Source organism: Gadus chalcogrammus, chromosome 4, assembly GCF_026213295.1.
Source record: "Gadus chalcogrammus isolate NIFS_2021 chromosome 4, NIFS_Gcha_1.0, whole genome shotgun sequence".
In the NCBI taxonomy this organism is placed as follows: Eukaryota; Metazoa; Chordata; class Actinopteri; order Gadiformes; family Gadidae; genus Gadus; species Gadus chalcogrammus.
This window is the reverse complement of record NC_079415.1, coordinates 5,227,421-5,245,380: the sequence shown is the minus strand read 5'-3', so window position 1 is coordinate 5,245,380 and position 17,960 is coordinate 5,227,421. Positions and strand designations below refer to the sequence as shown.

Here is a 17,960-nt window from a genome sequence, read left to right as displayed (position 1 = left end):
CTGAGACTCACGTGTATCCTCCTCTCCACCTCCGTCTCCCCCTCTTCACTTCCACTCACCCCTATCCCCCCCCTCTGTCTCCCCCTCTGTCTCCCCCTCTGTCTCCCTTTCTATGTTTTCCACTCCTCCTCTCCACCTCTCTCCTCTCTGTCTCCACCTATCTCCCTCTTCCTCCTCCTCTCTCCCTCCTCCTCTCCCCCTCTCCTCCTTCTCCTCCGTCTCCTCATCTCTGTCTCCCCCCTCCTCCTCCTCTCTCCCTCTTCCTCCTCCTCTCTCCCTCTTCCTCCCCCTCCTCCTCCGTCTCCTCCTCTCTGTCTCCCCCCTTCCCCCTCTCTGTCTTCCCCCTTCCCCTCCTCCTCCTTCTCCCCCTCTCTGTCTCCCCTCTCTCTCCCCCCCCCCCCCCTCCCTCCTCTGTCTCCCCCCCAGACCTCCTGGTGCGTCTCGTCTCGGTGGACCTCCACACCTTCGGGCCGGACGCCCTCACGGCGGTGCGGCTCATCGAGCACCAGGCCAGCGCGGGCCAGGCGGCCGAGGCGCGCCCCCAGCTGGTGGAGCAGACCCCTGTCCCGGCCCCCGGGGCCCCCCTACCTGGTGAGTGTCCCCGCACCACTCCCTAGTGGGTCGTACGGATCTAGCGAGCTGGGCGTTGGTAACGTCCTGATCACGACCAGAGTTTGAATACAATAATAGTCATGCAAAACATGATGTATGATATTTGGTTGAGCGAGTTCACTTGTAAACAGAAGGGTGCTAGTTCGATCCCCGGCTCCTCCTAGCTGAGTGTCGAGGTGTCCCTGAGCGAGACGCCTCACCCTTACTGTTCCCGACGAGCTGGCTGTCGCCTCGAGGGGTTGACTCCGCCGTTCGTGTGTGAATATGTGTATGAACCGTTGTAAGTCCCAGCGGATAAAGCGTTTGCTAAATGCCCTTGAATAAAAAAATGACAAAAAACAAATCAGAGTATATATTCCGAGTCTATCCAAGGATCTGTTGGAGACAGATATGAAAGGGCATTTCTATCTGAACCAGAGCGTGGCAGGAACCCTGGCTAGGCTTGAAGGGCCACCATGCAAGCCACAGCATCAGCCCCATAGTCTGACGCTTTGGGAATCGGTGTCACCAAACGGCCCGTGTTAGTCTAAACACAGAAGATGTGGGGGCATGTTGTGTCTACCAGATCTCTCTCCACACCTCTCCTTCTTTGACTCATTAGTAGGTTAATGGACGTCCAAAAATAATGGGAAGATTTTCCATTTCTGTTACTATGTGTAAAAATACCACCGCGTGGGTCATGGGGACAAATAAACACAGCACTGTAGCAGAGTCTTACCGCTACGTAATCCTATCACTCGTTTCCTTCTGACACCTGGTGGAAAACCAGAGAAATGCGTTGTTATTAAACCCAAGGTAATTATCAGGCTTTGTTCCCCTCGCTCCATCTGCAACTCAAACTGCTGCAGTGGCTCGGATCCTATTGGTCTCTAATATGTCTTGTCTCTCTCACTCTGTCTCTCTCTCTCTCTCTCTCTCTGTCCCTCTTTGTATCTCTCTGTCTGTCTCTCTGTATCTCACTGTCTACATCTGTCTGTATCTCTCTCTTCGTCTGTCTCTCTTCATCTGTCTCTCTCTTCATCTGTCTCTCTTCATCTGTCTCTCTTCATCTGTCTCTCTCTTTGTCTCTGTCTCTCTCTCTCTGTCCCTGTCTCTCTCTCTCTCTGTCCCTCTTTGTATCTCTCTGTCTGTCTGTCTGTATCTCTCTCTTCGTCTGTCTCTCTCTTCGTCTGTCTCTTCATCTGTCTCTCTCTTCGTCTGTCTCTCTCTCTCTCTCTCTCTCTTCATCTCTCTCTCTCTCTTCATCTGTCTCTCTCTTCGTCTCTCTCTCTCTCTGTCCCTGTCTCTCTCTCTCTCTCTCTCTCTCTGTCTCTGTCTCTGTCTCTGTCTCTCTGTCTCTGTCTCTGTCTCTGTCTCTGTCTCTCTCTCTGTCTCTGTCCCTGTCTCTCTCTCTCTCTGTCTCTCTGTCTCTCTGTCTCCGTCTCCATCTCCAGTAACACGTGTTCCAGCCCCGGCGACTCCTACCCCCCCTGGCATCGTGGAGCTGGACGGGGAGAAGTTTACGCTACAGTGGTGAGGCCGTCGCATACCAACAACGCGCATCTCCTCCCTTAATCCTCCCTCAACCTCCACATTTGAATTGTGTCCTCTCACCTGAATCCAATATCCGCAGCAGGTCTGAAACACGGCCTTCTCAACCGTCCACCGTCGCCCACCTCTCACACAACATGTCTAACTCCCTCAGGCTCAACGCCCACTTTGAGGTGCAGGCGGAGGCGTCTGTGTCGCGGTCGGAGGTGTACTCGGAGTACCTGGCCACGTGCAGCAAGATGGGCCGCACCAACATCCTGAACTCCACAGGCTTCCTGAAATGCTTACGGTCCGCCACACACACACACACACACACACACACACACACACACACACACACACACACACACACACACACACACACACACACACACACACACACACACACACACACACACACACACACACACACACACACACACACACACACACACACACACACACACACACACACCGTCCTCTGTCTGTAGGCCCTCTCTTGGTTGATGTCCCATGGGGTTCGATTTGTATTCACACCTTAATGCAGTCCATTAACAACATGAGACTGACCCGCTGTTTGAAGCTTCAAGCATCAACAGGAAAAGGGCACATGTAAGGGCACATGCCGTATCGATTTGAATCGGATAATCCCCCCAAAACTGCACTAATTATTTTGAAAGTGGCCCTGGATGAACGGATGAGTGACTCCCTCACCCTCTCACCACAGGACGGTGTTCCCCAACCACACCATGCGACGGCAGGACGACGCCAAGCCGGGCAGCCAGGTGCAGATCTTCCTGGTGGGGATGAGGAGGAAGGCCATCCCCCTGCCCATCCAGCTGTACTACCAGCAGCAGCCGGCCGGCCCCCAGATGATGGCCGAGGCTGTAGCGCCCCCCTCAGGTGGGCATGTGCACGGCGGTCTTCGTCGCTACGTAAAGCCGTGTTTCTCAGAGTGTGTGGTGTGGCGGGGGGATGTAGTGAGGAGGGAAGCTGCGTCGCAGGCCGCAGAGGACCCGAGGTGTACCGGAGCGAACCGTCATACGCGTGCTGAACACGAGTTGTGACGAATGCATCCACTACTGACGCAGTCAAGCAACAAGTGGCGTCATCGACGCAAACTCCATGGTTTGTCGACGTTTCGCCGCCCGTCTCGCACCTCTGAAATTCCTGCATTACTTTGAGGAAAAAAAGGGTTGGGAATGGACCACTGCTGTATCTGAACAAATAAAAGTTACCGAACTTTGTTCTGCTTCCGAATCCCACGGCTTACTTACACACTCGGTGCAGGTGAGCTAGCGAATTCGGAAACAAAATTCGGAAAAGGCAATCGTTGGTGACTTTTTGTTTGTTCGGAGACCTCAGCAGTCTTGGTCGTAGCGGCTCTCGTTTTAATTGTTTGCTTGGGATCGTTCTCGGCTCCTAACACACAAGCGTCTCCCCATCACTGACCACCGCCTGTTGTTGTTCTTCCCCCCCCGTTCCGCCCTCTAGTCCTGGGAGCCCAGCTGGTGCGGGGCCCGGCCGGCACCCCCCAACCCGTGGCGTTCACCCTACACGAGCCGCGGCACCCGGGCCCCCAGCAAGGGGCCCCCAGCCCGCTGGCCGCCGCCACACAGCAGCAGCTCCGCGCGGGCCCCATGATCCAGATCCCCGCGTCGACGGCGGTCATCCACAACCACAGTCCCCAGACCCCCCCTCCTCACCCGCATCACCCCCAGCAGTCGTCGAGCGCGGCCCCCGTCACGCTCTTCAAGCAGGTGCCCCCCGGCCACATCCTGACGGCCCGGGTGCAGGGCGTGTGCCCCCCACTGGGGGCCACGCCCCAGCCCGAGGCCCCCAACGCCGCGGCCCCCGGCTCTTCCTCCATCCAGAACTTCCAGGTGGCCGGGGGCCAGGTGTTCACCATCGCGGGCGTCTCCAGCGCCCAGGGCTCGCCGCGGGTCACCTTCCAAAACATCGCCCCCAAGCCGGCGCCGCCCCCGCCCGGGGGTCTGACGATGACGGCGACGGCGACCGGCGCCGCCGTCTCCCACGCTCAGCCGCCGCAGGGCGTGGTCATGGTGGGCGCTGCCCAGCAGCAGAGCCCCGCCTACACGCCCGCCCTCCACCAGATCGTCCTGGCCAACCCCGGCGCGGCTCAGACGCTCCCGACGGCGGGGCCGCACGCCCCCCCCTCGGGCCCCTGCCCCCCCGCGGGCGCCCCACCCCCCCACCCCCACGGCCAGCCGCAGACGGTCAGCCACATGCTGTCCCTGAAGCGGCAGCAGCAGCAGCTCCAGGTCGTGGCCCAGCCGCCCCCACCTACCTCCGCCGAGTCCAGCTTGATCAAACAGCTTCTGCTTCCAAAGCGGGGTCCCAGCACCCCGGGGGGGAAGCTCATCCTCCCGGCCCCCCAGGTGCCCCCGCCCGCCGCCGCCGGCCCGACGGCGCCCGCCCAGCAGGTGGTCTACCAGGCCAGCTACACGGCCCAGGGCCCGCCCCCGCAGCCCCAGCAGCTCAGCATGCAGCTGGTCGCGGGGCCCCTCCAGGCCGGCGGCGGGGGGGCCCCCCTCCAGGCGGTGCAGCTGCTCCCGGGCCAGGTGCTCTCGGCCGGGAGCCCGGGGGCCGCCACCGTCATCCAGGGCCCCGCGGCGGGGGGGCAGGTCACCTTCACGGTGGTCCCCGGCACGGGCTTCACCACGTCGGCCGCCGCTGCCGCCGTCAGCCAGGGCGCCGTGGCGCCGGGCGTGTCCCCGCCCCCGTTCCCCACGGGGTCGACGCCCTACCGCGCGCCGGCCACGCCGCCGCCGCCCCCTCCCCCGGCCCCGGGCCCGCTGAGGGGCGACAAGATCATCTGCCAGAAGGAGGAGGAGGCCAAGGACGCAGCGGGGCTGCACCTCCACGAGCGGAGGATCGAGGTGATGGAGAACTCGTCGGTGGCCGACGGCGGCTCCTCCAACGGCACGGCCAGCAACGGGGAGCTGGCCCCGCCCGGCGCCAAGCTCCTGAACGGCAGGAAGTGCGCCGAGGCGGGCCTGCCGTCACACCACTCAGGGATCGGCACGGCGGCTCCCAACGGGCCGGCGGCGGGGGCCAACGGGAGGCCGGCTCCGGGGGACGGCGGCGGCAAGACGCTGGTGAACGGCGTGTGCGACGTGGAGCGTGACGGCGGAGGCGGCGGCGGCGTCCACAACAAAAACATTCCAAATCACGTGGCTTCCAGACAGTACGTGGGGAACGGGGAGGTGGGCGCGTCAGGGCCCGGCTCCCCCCACCCCGGCCCCCAGCAGGACACCGCCAAAGTCCCGCAGGCGGAGCGGCTGGCCAACGGGCCCCCGGCGGCCGCCAACGGCCCCACGGGGCCCGGCCACGCCCTCCCTGCCCTGAGACAGCGGCTGCTCCCCAACGCCCCCCACCCCCCCACCGCCACCATCACTGTTACCTCCCAGGGGCCCACCGCCGCCGCCGCCGCCTCGGCCAACGGCCTGGCCCCCGAGCCCCGGGGCCTCAAGCGGCCCTCGGACCCCGAGGACTGGCCCCCGGTGGTCCCCAGTAAGGTGGGCGTGCGGATCATCACCATCAGCGACCCCAACAACGCGGGCAGCACGGCCACCATGGTGGCGGTGCCCGCCGGAACGGACCCAAGCACAGTAGCCAAAGTAGCAATAGAGAAGGCCTCTCTGCAGAGGACCTGCTCACCCCCACAGGCAGCTGGCCCCCCGGTGAGTCCCCGTCTCCCCCTCCCCCCCTGTCCTCCACCTGAGGGCCCAGGCTCCTCCGGCCCGGGTGGCTGAGTGCTGCTAGGCCCGGTGGTTTGTGGGTATTTTCATGTTTATTGCAGAAAACTTCTTTCCAGTAGATCATTTGTATATACGGCTATATAACTACAGGGAGGAAATGAAAATAGTTTCACAGAGAATGAGTTCTTATACTTTATACTATTTAACTGTTTTAATTAGTTTCTTCATTCTGCATTTTAAAATCCTGTTTTTTATAATGGAGGTATTGATCACAAATATTCCACATGGTGGTCAAATTAGCCTTCTCGTTGTTTAGATATGTGATACAGGTCCTCTTAAGTCTCAGTGATGGAGGGTATTGAACCGCCCCAGAAGGCAGTGTGTGCCAGCTGCACATCAATACTGGCAGTGAATCCTTTCCCCTCACCGCGTTAACCTCCTCAAGCTGAATCAATCAGTGAAGGCTATCTGTAGGCAGTGTAAAACATTTAGTTTAAAACGTGTTAATCCATGCGCTGATCCTGACACTCGTCAGCGAGCGATTCACACTGCAGCGAGTCTACATGGTGCCCAAATCGCCCTGTTTTTAAATGCATTGTGTGATGAAATGTGTGGTTTCTATGCGCTGGGTATATGCGTAGTAAGACATGCATTATTCATGTCAGGTTTTAAAAACTGCCCGTCGTTTCATTGTGTGAATAAAGAGCGGTTTGTTTTCTCACTATCGGATGGGAACTTAATCCAGACACAGGCTGTAGGTCTTATCGATCCATTAGCTCAGAGACAAGGCGTTGGCCTATCACTCGGTAGACCGGGGTTCGATTCCCCGGTGAGGCACATGGAGGTTAAAGAAGGCGGGGCCAGTTAAGACCATGTGGTCCCCACCGATACCAACCTCCTAGAGCAACGCATCTGAGTGAACTACCCCCGTCTGTAGGGAGGCCTGGGTTACTGCTCAGACGACTACAGCACTACTTTATATTCAGTTCAGGCCCACCGCCTCCATCTTGTCACCACAAAGAAACCATAAGTTATATCAAGATTATAGAAGAGGACTCTTGTCTTGTGAAAAATAAATCTCAAAGTAATGGTTTCACTATCTTGTCCCTGGGTTTTAACTATCAATATCATTTGTCCAGACATTCCTCGTAGCACTGTACAGGCTACAGGTGCTTTAGTAACACGATAAACATGGATGCCAAATGTTATTTTAATCTGTGTTCGAATTTCAGTTTCAATTTCTGATCTACTTTAGAATTGGTGTTAACAAAAACACGGTTAAAGTGTGTATGCTTGAGGTGAACTCTGTGCCCTAACCCGTCTTCAACGTGTTAAAGTGTGTATGACTGAGGTGAACTCTGTCCCTAACCCGTCTTTAACGGGTTAAAGTGTGTATGACTGAGGTGAACTCTGTCCCTAACCCGTCTTTAACGTGTTAAAGTGTGTGTCTGAGGTGAACTCTGTCCCTAACCCGTCTCCCCCTCCTGCAGCTCAGCGGTCCCCCTCCCGTCGCCCCCGTCCCGGCAGGCAGCCTCGCCCCACCCCCCGCAGCCCCGGAGCCCATCAGGAAAGCAGGGCAGAACTTCAAGTGTCTGTGGCAGTCGTGTAAACGGTCAGTCGCCCAGCTCTGTCTGTCTGTCTCTCTGTCTGTCTGTCTGTCTGTCTGTCTGCTCCCCATATCTGGGTGGACACTGCCAAGTGTGACTCATTTCTGGTTGAATATATATACTGCAATGTTCCAGTAACGATTGATTAAAATGAGATTTTATAATTAAAGATGGTGGTAGAAGAGTGTCCTTGACACGTTGCTCACAGAAAAAAATAATCAGAATCAATTCAAAAGAATCCAGACTTTTACGTGGATGGATTTCACGCCCAATCCATTCGCTCAATCGCGATTCGGGGTTCACTTCCCCCGCCGAGCATACGGAGGTTAAAGAAGGCGGGGCCAGTTAAGACCATGTGGTCCCCACCGATACCTACCTCCTAGAGCAACGCATCTGAGTGAACAACCCCCGTCTGTAGGGAGGCCTGGGTTACTGCTCAGACGACTACAGCACCATAAGGAGCCGTGCTATCTACAGTCTTCATGGGGGGGGAAGTGTGTGTCCCATCACCCTGACGACGCTCCCCTCTCTCTCCGCAGGTGGTTCGAGACGCCGTCGCAGGTGTTCTACCACGGGGCCACGACCCACGGCAGCAAGGAGGCCTACCGGGGCCACTGTCTGTGGGAGGGCTGCGAGCCCTTCCCCCGGCAGAGACTCTCCTTCGTGACCCACCTCCAGGTGAGACCCCCACCCCACAGATACACTGGGGCGCGAACCGTACGCCGCCGTGGGTCGCGACCTAGCGCTGCGCTACGATCAAGCGGCTAATGTTTACACCAGACCGAACACCGGGGATCAACGCAGACACAATCTCCCTTTTTTTGCTTTACCCCCTATACTTTAACTTGGATGATTAACTTTTTGTCTTTACTTGCAGTGTTACATATCGTTAGTCTCATTGCATAGTTGCCTAAGTTATGTTTTAAGGTTCATCTTTTATTTAGTGTCAAAAATGCCCAAGTCAAATAGATGACTGAGGCAGATAGTGATTATGAAATGTAAGGAGCACTCTGATTGGCTTAGGATAAAGCCAATGGGGCACAGTGATTCAGCGCGTCTGGAGAGTAGAGTTAGGTTAGATATCACAATTTGCCCAAAACTTTGACAATTCTATTATGAGGCTCACGATGACAATTATGCTTTTGAAGCGTTCAGCATATTTTAATTTCTCGAGCCCTGGGCTAAAATTGCTGTTTTGGGGTCGTTACCAAGGGGCAGGTTGGGCTCTCTACCCGGGGCGGTTGGGGGTCTCTACCCCAGGTAGCCTCGACCTGATCATTCTCCCGTCCTCTCCAGGATAAACACTGTTCCCGGGATGCGCTGCTGGCAGGGTTGAAGCTGGAGGAGCAGTCCCAGAACAGCCCCAATCCCAACGCTTCCCAGTAAGTGCTGGTTTCGCTGACTCGTCCTAAAACTCTGTCCCAGCCGGCTGCAAAGTTTTTGTTTTGATTTTTTGCCGGGGCGTGTCTGCTCTCTGGGGAGCGACCCAGATCCTCACATATGTTCACGGCGGAGGCGTGTGACTTAACGGAACACGTGCGACCAGCATCAAGTTATTCTGTTGCTATTTCCACTCCTACCCGCCATATGGGGTTTCTATTTTTAGCCAACTCCTCTGAAGAAGTGATTACATAACGAGCTTGAGGTTGCATGGTGCGCTTTTGGATACACATATCTGCTTAACTAGAGTAGAGACCTGGCGATGGAACTAGAATAGAGTCCTGACCACAGACCTACAATAGAGTCCTGACCATAGACCTACAATAGAGTCCTGACCATAGACCTACAATAGAGTTCTGACCATAGACCTACAATAGAGTCCTGACCATAAACCTACAATAGAGTCCTGACGTGTGTGTGTGTGTGTGTGTGTGTGTGTGTGTGTGTGTGTGTGTGTGTGTGTGTGTGTGTGTGTGTGTGTGTGTGTGTGTGTGTGTGTGTGTGTGTGTGTGTGTGTGTGTGTGTGTGTGCAGGACCCCAACGGTGGCCAGCAGCACCCCGCCCACGCGGCCCCAGAAAGCTATCGTCAATCACCCCAGCGCTGCCCTCATGGCCCTGCGCCGGGGGTCCCGCAACCTGGTCTTCAGGGACTTCACCGTGAGTACCCCCCCCCCCCAGAACATGACGTCACCCCGTTAGTGTTTGCGTTGTTAACGCGGATGTGCTCTGTGTAGAGGTTTGAGAGGATATATAAAGAGGGGATCAGGCTAATGAATCAACCCCAGTTCTAAAGTTTTAATATCGGCAGAACATATACGCCGATGTATATCGATGGAGGTTAAAGAAGGCGGGGCCAGTTAAGACCATGTGGTCCCCACCGATACCTACCTCCTAGAGCAACGTGTCTGAGTGAACAACCCCCGTCTGTAGGGAGGCCTGGGTGACTGCTCAGACGACTACAGTACTACTTTATCTACAGTCTGAACGAGGGATGATGACCGTTTGACCGATGGTTGACCGTGTCGACGTTAACCGATCAATCTTGTCGCTTGTCGGTTAAAAACAAAAATTGGGGTCAGAGTGGACTGTGGAGTGTGTTAGTTTCACTCATCTGATCATTTTTTTTCACAAAAAGATGATCAGATGAGGTGACCGATTGGGAGTCGGACGGACACTTCTTAACAAGTCTTAAATATTCCCGCATGCGAGCGGCGGAGAATATGATCTCTAAATGATTATGGACAGTAGACTAAACGCTGTAAGACTACAGTTAGCCATCTCATTCCAAGATCTTTTTGTGTGAAGTGAAAAAAATTAACCCTCACTCATTTTTTCCGTCTCCTCCAAACTAAACAAGCGTGTCTCTTCGGAGCTGTCATTTTCTCAAATGAGCCGCGGCAATGTTTCAAATGAGCTCCTAACGCTGCCCTCTTCGGATTGGCCCCTGGTGAGTCCCGCGCAGGGTCTCAACCAGGTGGGCGTTCGAGCCCGCACTCCACACGCGGTGAACTTGCGGTTAATTCAAACCCGGGTCGTGCCGCGGTTTATAGAATATAATAGAATATCTTTGTCATTGCATCAAGTACAACAAAATTAAGTGCAGTCCTTGTTCAGTGCAAAGAAATCACTTTGAGGTATGAGGCTGGGTGGTCGGTGAAGAATATTTTACATTTTCGCCATCCCTAGTCTGAACTGATCTTAAGTTGAGGTCCAACGCCTCCATCAACCAATATATCGGTCGGGCTCTGATTTGATACTCAAGCAGTAAAAATACCAGAAATAATGCTCTGATGAAACATGACTGTGGATGTTGATGTGTGCTGTACTCCCCCCCCCCCCCCCCCCCCCCTCCCTCTACAGGATGAGAAAGAGGGACCAATGACCAAACACATAAGACTAACTGCTGCCTTAACGTTAAAGAACATCGCCAAGTACTCGGACTGTGGTCGCAAGTAAGTCCTCCCGCATGCTCCCGGTCCAACCCGGGGCCGGTTGAACCGGTTGAACCGGTTTCTCTGCGTCTGGTGGTGGTTTAATGTTAGTCTGAGCCCAGCGGCCCTCATGGAAATTAGTAACGGCTGGAAAGGTTGTTTATGTTGACATTTTCTTACCATGCTTACATTCTGCCTTCTGTCTCTCTTTTTCTGCCATGTCTGTCTGTCTGTGTCTGTGTCTGTGTGTCTCTCTCGCTGTGTCTCTCTCGCTGTGTCTCTCTTGCTGTCTCTGTCTCTGTCTCTCTGTCTCTCTGTCTCTCTCTGTCTCTGTCTCTGTCTCTGTCTCTGTGTGTCTCTGTCTCTCTCTGTCTCTCTCTCTCTCCAGGTTGGTCAAGAGGCATGAGAACCACCTCTCCGTGCTGGCCATCAGCAACATGGAGGTGTCGACCACCCTCGCCAAATGCCTTTATGAACTGACGCGTGCGCTCCAGGCCTGAGGGCCGGGGGGGGGGGGGGGGGGGGTCCGACCCCGGCCTCCTCACTCCGCTGCCCAGCCCCCCCCCCCCTCTCTCCCCCTCTCTCCCCCCCCCTTTCACCGGAGGGAGACGAGGACCCCGGACACTGTGGAGGGTGCTACAGGGGGCAGGAGGGACCCCCCCACCCAGACTGAAGCCTGCCTCCCTCTGCCACGCCTGCTCGACCCCACCTCCTCCTCCACCCTCAGACCCCCCCCCCCCCCCCCCCGCACACACACACACAGCGACACACACTCTCACTCGACAAACTGCCACGGGGGTCTTCCACCAGCGGCCCCAGGTGCGTGGGGGGGGGGGGGGGGGGGGTCTGGAGACTGTTCCCCCCCACCCCCCCAACCTGAGGACACCCTTCAACACGAGCACATCGTTTCCCTGGTAACCCTGACTGTTTTCATATGGCTGTGTGTTCAGTGATGGACGGACCGTGGGGGGGGAGAGGGGGGAGGAGGACATGGGAGGCGAGACTGGCGCAATTTAAACAAAAAAAATGTGTTGTTTTTTCGTTAATGTTCGTTAATTGTTGTTTTTCCCCCCCCCAACCTTTTTTTTTTCAAAAACTTGGTAGCTTGTTTTTTTTCTTACTTGAGTCGATATATTTTCACTTATTTATTATGGAAAAATGTAATCCCATTACAATTAATGAGATGAATCCTGTAAATAGTTGTGAATATATATAAAGAAAAAAAGACGATGGTTTCATGCGGATGCAGCCACTGGAGTCGGGGGCCCCCCTCACGGAGCCAGCCCCTCATTGAGTCGGCCCCTTGGGGCCCCGTGGCATCACACGGGGGGGGGGGGGGGGGAGGACACAGTAGTGTGGGAGGGGGTTCTCGTCGGTTCCGTTCTGTTTTTTGCTTTATTTTGTAACGATCCCCCTTCACGCGTATCCAATGTGATTCTATACTCAGCAGTGGATGAATGTACTTTAAAACCGTGTAAATAATTCTGCAAAGGTACTGATGCTGTCCAGCGAAGGGGGGAGGGGTCAGGGGGACAGGCACGGGAGGGCGGGGGTGGGGGGGGGGGGAGGGGAGAGAGGAGACAGTTTAGGCGGGAACTGTGACATTGTTTTGTATGATAATACCTTGTAGAACTCATTTTGCTGGCTGAAAGAGTATGGAATAATATATCTCATGTCATTTTGTAGAAGAAAAAAAAATCAGAAGGTTTTGCCCCCCCCTCATCCCTTCTCCCCCCCTCCTTCCCTCACACCCCCACTTTATCCACTGTTAGTGTTGCGTCATCAGTTCGGCACGGTGTCCCCCTTAAACCCCCACGCGTCCCCCCCCCACCCCCAAACACAACCCTCCCCTAACCCTCCCCCCCCGGATAAAAAAACCCTCAACGTTTTTTTTGTATTTGTAAATCGGTTTAAATACATGGAGTTTTTATACAGGGTTTTTCCTGTGTTCTTCGCTTTATGTGCAGGTATGATATTTTCTTCACTACTTTTTTCTATCTTAATATAGTGTGGAGTTTTATTGTACTATTTTTTCATTCTTGATACATGCCACATTCCGGCGGTCGTTCTCCCGAGTCGTCCTCTCTCTCTGCGGTGTGTTGTGTAATATGATGATATGGGGGGGGGGGGGCAGCTCATGCCATCCTCATTTCACTCGGTAGGATGTGTGACTATACATAGACCTAACAGTCTGTTTAGAAATTGGCTTTATTTACTTTGGTGACTGTTTATAGTTTTTAAATAAAAGACTGAACATTTTGTCAAACTTGCTTTTTTGGGGGGGTTTCTTCCTGGGTGTTTTTTTTTTTTGCAGACTTTACGGTTAAATATGTTAATTTATTTTTTAGATGCGTTACTTTTTATTCATCAACGGAAACACCTCCCGTCTTCCACTATTCAAATGAACAAAGTGCATCTTAAGATTCATTTTAACCGTTTTTTGCTTGTGAAATTGTGACTCCTTAACTTTTCACTCCATGAAATATCAACCATTTGCTACAACCTGTTTCTACCAGATGAGACACTAGTTATTTTGATCACCTTTTGGGCAAAGTGCGAAATTCGTTCAAGTCCCAGGAATTACCTCATTCATCTATCCTCAATGATAAATTATATGATAAACCACAACCCACAGAATTATAATTTCCATGAACCGTCGGTTTCACAGTGAAAAAGAAATCTGCTTTCCCGGCTCCTCTTTTCTTTTGGACGAGACTGGGAAATGCGAAGTTTTACTGCCCCCTATTGGACAGCACTCACGTTTCCCATTTAGAAACATAAAAATCTATGAACTGTTCATACCACTCAACCATTCATAGGAATGTATCAAATGGTTCATACCTACTCAACTCATTGACGTTGTAAATCCGTGTTTCATTTTAATGTTCTTTGACTTAATATTCTTCTAAAATTGTTCCCATGATCTAATATTTCGAATGTCCTGTTTCAATAACTTGCAAATGTTCTGTAAATAATGTACTCAGTACATTAGTACTCAGGCGAGCCATTATGGTGCCTGGGACCCGCTAGACTAGAGGACATCTGGGAGCCGCTAGAGTTCAGCAGTTCCAAGACGGACCGCCAGGGGGCGACGCGCCTCGTCCGGCCAGCGTAATACACCAGAAGAAGACAACATATTAATACACCAGAAGAAGACAACATAATAATACGCTAGAAGAAGATAACATAATACACTATAAGACGATATTATAATAATATACCTAGAAACAAGAGCATGACAGCTTCTGATGCCGGGATGTGGACGATAGGAGAATTGAGAGCGGTGCTCCATCACCCGGTCATCGGGGATAACGCGGAGATGCGGGGATATATTCAACAAACCATTTCAGAATACCAGGAGGGAGTTTCTCTGTTACAAGGAGAGAATAGTCGGCAATGCAAACTGCTAACCGCAGCCTGGAGTCCCCAGGTTCGCTTGGACAGAGCAGGTTAGGATTCCCAGATATTAATAATCATATTGCAATGAATCAACAGAAGCCTAACAAAGATTAGCATGGATTCCTTTGAGGCTAGATGTATTGTTTAATTTCATGGAGGTAAGACGGTCCCAGGTTGGATGATTGCAGCAACAACAGAAAAACGACCATGTCATCATATGTGTTGAACACCGAATGTGACCACGGCTTGCTCTTACTCACCCCGTCCATCATCACCTTCTGTAATGTTTCTCTGTGTCTGTATCTCCCCGGCTCCTGCAGAGGTCCTGCAGCACGCGGCCTGTAGAGAGGCGCCCTCCCCCCGTCCAGTCCAGGAGGAGACATGGACTCCAGGCACACGAGTCAAAGAGGAGGAGGAGCCATGGAACCCAGGCCTACCAGTCAAAGAGGAGCGGGAGGAGCTGTGGGTCAGCCCTGGGGGAGACGGCGGTCAGGAGACGATGGAAGAGGACGTCATCCAGGACCCGTCCTCTCCTGGTTCCGTGAAGACGGAAGACGATGATGACGAAGAACTCGCTCTGCCTCCGCCTACAGATCCAACGGAGGCTTGGCTGCCAACCGGGGACTCTGAAACAGACGTAAAGCCAGAACCACAACTTCTTTCCTGCGCGTCGGACCAGTATGATACAACAGAACCACAGCCTCGGCCCTGCTTGTTGGACCAGTATGAGACAACCGTGAAGGAGGAAGCAGGTGGAGAGAGCGGCGCCAGGTCAGGAGTCCCAGTTGGAGACTTGCGTCCAGACTCAGACTCTGGAATGCGGATTGGACGACGAGTCAAATTCGTGGAAAAGCTCTTCCATTGTCCGGTGTGTGAACTCAAATGCGTTTCCAAAGCTCACCTCCGGACACACATGAGGGTGCACACGGGTGAGCGGCCGTACTCGTGTCCGGACTGCGGCAAGGCGTTCACCACTAAGGGCGGGGCCAACAGACACATCCGGGGGATCCACCACGGAGACAGACCCTTCCGCTGCGAGTTCTGCACCTTCAGCTTCACGTTCAAGTCAGGCCTGAACCGACACCTCCGCGTCCACACCGGGGAGAGGCCGTACACCTGCTCTTTCTGCGGCCTCAGCTTCACGCAGAGCGGCAATCTGACCACGCACATCGACGTCCACCATAGAATAACGTCCGTCAAATGCAAGATGAAAGCGTGATGGCTTAAAGACCCCTCCACTGGAGATTAGATCTCGTTACTGTTTATAACATGTTATTGTATTGTGCACGGTTTATTAAAGGCAAGATTCATGTCCTGTTGCTCAGAAATCAGGAACTTACAAATTTCTCCACCTTTTTGGACCCTTTTTCCCATCGATTTGAGGTTCAGGAGATAAACGCAGACCACGGTTTTGAACTCGGTCCAGTATCGAGTGTGAAACGGTGCATCATTTCCTTCGGGGCATCAGCCCACCATCAATCTATGTCGTCGATAAGTGCTCGTTTTTATTTGTTGTTTCTTCTTGGGTGTTTTTTTTCAGACTTGCATACTGCACTGCACACCTTACGGTTATTAATATTGATTTATTTGTAGATGGTTAAGGGTTACTTTTTTCATTAAACGGAAAGACCTCCTGTCTTCCACTATTCAAATGAAGAAAGTGCATCTTAAGTGGCATCTCAAATGCTTTTCACTCCAGGAAATATCAACCATTTACTACAACCTGTAAATTCCAGATGAGTCACTGGTTCTGTTGATCAACTTTTGGGCAATGTGTGAAATTCGCTCAAGTCCCAGGAATTACTTCATCATCTATCCTCAATAATGATAAATGATATGATTGACCAGAACCCACAGAATCATCATTTCCATGATCAAACCGCCAGTTTCACAGTGAAAAACAATCTGCTTTCTCTGCTCTTCTTTTTTTTTACCGGTCGAAGCTTTGAAATGCAAAGTTTTACCGCCCTCTACTGGACAGAACTCAAGTTTCCTATTTAGATACGTAAATATCTAACAACTGTGTTCATACCATATAGGATGTATCCAATGGTTCTTACCTATTCATCCAGATGTCATTGACGGTGTATATCCGCTAGAGGACGCATGGGAGCCGCTAGAGGGCGCATGGGAGCCGCTAGAGGGCGCCTTGGGGCCGTTAGAGTTCGGCAGTTCTCAGACGGGCCGCCATGGAGCAACAAGCCTCCTCCGGCCAGATAACATAATAATACACCAGAAGAAGATAACATAATAAAACACCAGAATAAAATAATACAATAATACACCAGAAGAAGAAGACCCTGACAGCTTCTGATGCCTGGATGTTGACGATAGGAGAATTGAGAGCGTTGCTCCATCACCCGTTGACCGGGGATACCGCGGAGATATTCAGCAAACCATCTCGTACTCTGCAGGCTAGTGCAGAAGGGGAGGGGCGGCAATGGGTGCATTAGCACCTTCCCCTTTGCATCTGAATGTCCAAGGGGCCGTTTGAGTTGCCATTTAAATTATCAATGCTTGGTCAAATGTATACATCAGCATTTAAAAAATGAACGTGTTAATCAATTATTCGACAATAAAAAAAATCGAAAAGTAATGATAAAGTTGGTAGCCTCGTCTACCTGTGCTGCAGGTAGGTGACGTAGAGGCTATCAACGTTTCAAATTTGCCTGCCTGCAAGATGTGCATCGTATTGCTGTGGTTTTAAGAGACGGTGAAAAGCAGGGTAAGATCACAGTTGTCTCGTTTTGTAGCGGCCGGGTAAAAGTTAGAAACAGGTTTGATATTCGCCGGATATCAGGTTTTGACTTACCCCACAATGGGTTTAATTACATTACGGGTGTAGTATGTTGAGGACCCTTTAGGACACCGTATCGAAAAAAATCACAGCGACATTAATTGTTGCCATCGATATCTTTGTTGCTGCTATCTGTCTTAGCGACCATCTAAAAATTACACCCCACAGACTGGTGGCAAAGACTTTACCATGGAATCGTTTCAGGAAAGAAATCACCACAAATCAATAAAAATACATTTTCTTATTCTGATTGTACAGTAGTACCTGCCAATGGGGGCTGCTAATTACTACAGGTAACACTTTGCTGGTATCTCGCATTATAATGAAACAGGATGCAATTAATAGTTTAAAATATTCACCAAAAATCAATAAAAATGGATTTTCTCATTCTGATTGCTCTAGTAGTTGCCAATGATGTCAGATTGTTGCATTTTGGATGGATAATATTTGTGTGAATGTAGTCTGATGTAAGGCTCCATATTTCATTATAAGGTGTACAGTATTGTGGATCAGTACTATGTCAGATTTGATATAGCCCTTTCTATAGGATTAATACTGTATGCAAAATTACATTTTGTTTGAATAACGGTTGCATTTTTTTTTCATGTGAATGGAGTATGATGTAAGGCCCCATGTTTCATTTTTAGTTGTACATTTAGGTTAAATTCTGGATGAATATGTAAAATTTCACATTGTCATTAGGGATATAGTACGGATACTACTATATACGATTGTTTGAGGATTACACAATACATTTGGTTTGAACAAGGATAATACATTATTTTAAATAAAGATAAGCGTATCAGAATAGGATACAATGTGTATTTTTCTATCCAATGAGCTCCAATGGGCTAAACTCACAATCCCAGCTTCCCAGAGTCATACTGTACATCTATAGTTGATACTGCAACATTGTTGAAGTTCTGAGAATACACCAATGTTA

At 52.1% G+C, this 17,960-nt stretch overlaps 2 protein-coding genes across 2 annotated transcripts in view; both read left to right on the top strand.

The window, feature by feature from the left end:
* Positions 1 to 11,323, top strand: part of arid2 (AT rich interactive domain 2 (ARID, RFX-like)) — a 29,456-nt gene extending 18,133 nt beyond the window's left edge. The window contains exons 12-22 of the mRNA XM_056587500.1: positions 427 to 591; positions 2,046 to 2,124; positions 2,297 to 2,431; positions 2,849 to 3,024; positions 3,616 to 5,825; positions 7,334 to 7,455; positions 7,990 to 8,128; positions 8,747 to 8,832; positions 9,424 to 9,547; positions 10,751 to 10,842; positions 11,210 to 11,323. Coding sequence (XP_056443475.1) covers positions 427 to 591; positions 2,046 to 2,124; positions 2,297 to 2,431; positions 2,849 to 3,024; positions 3,616 to 5,825; positions 7,334 to 7,455; positions 7,990 to 8,128; positions 8,747 to 8,832; positions 9,424 to 9,547; positions 10,751 to 10,842; positions 11,210 to 11,321 — 3,440 coding nt within the window. The 3' untranslated portion in view covers positions 11,322 to 11,323. The remainder of the gene's footprint in view (positions 1 to 426; positions 592 to 2,045; positions 2,125 to 2,296; positions 2,432 to 2,848; positions 3,025 to 3,615; positions 5,826 to 7,333; positions 7,456 to 7,989; positions 8,129 to 8,746; positions 8,833 to 9,423; positions 9,548 to 10,750; positions 10,843 to 11,209) is intronic.
* Positions 11,324 to 12,685: 1,362 nt separating this feature from the next.
* Positions 12,686 to 17,839, top strand: LOC130381749 (zinc finger protein 629-like). The gene is made up of 2 exons (XM_056589493.1): positions 12,686 to 14,270; positions 14,541 to 17,839. Exons 1-2 carry the CDS (start codon positions 14,057 to 14,059, stop codon positions 15,437 to 15,439), a joined length of 1,113 nt encoding a protein of 370 aa, XP_056445468.1. The 5' UTR covers positions 12,686 to 14,056; the 3' UTR covers positions 15,440 to 17,839.
* The last annotated feature ends 121 nt before the right edge of the window (positions 17,840 to 17,960 follow it).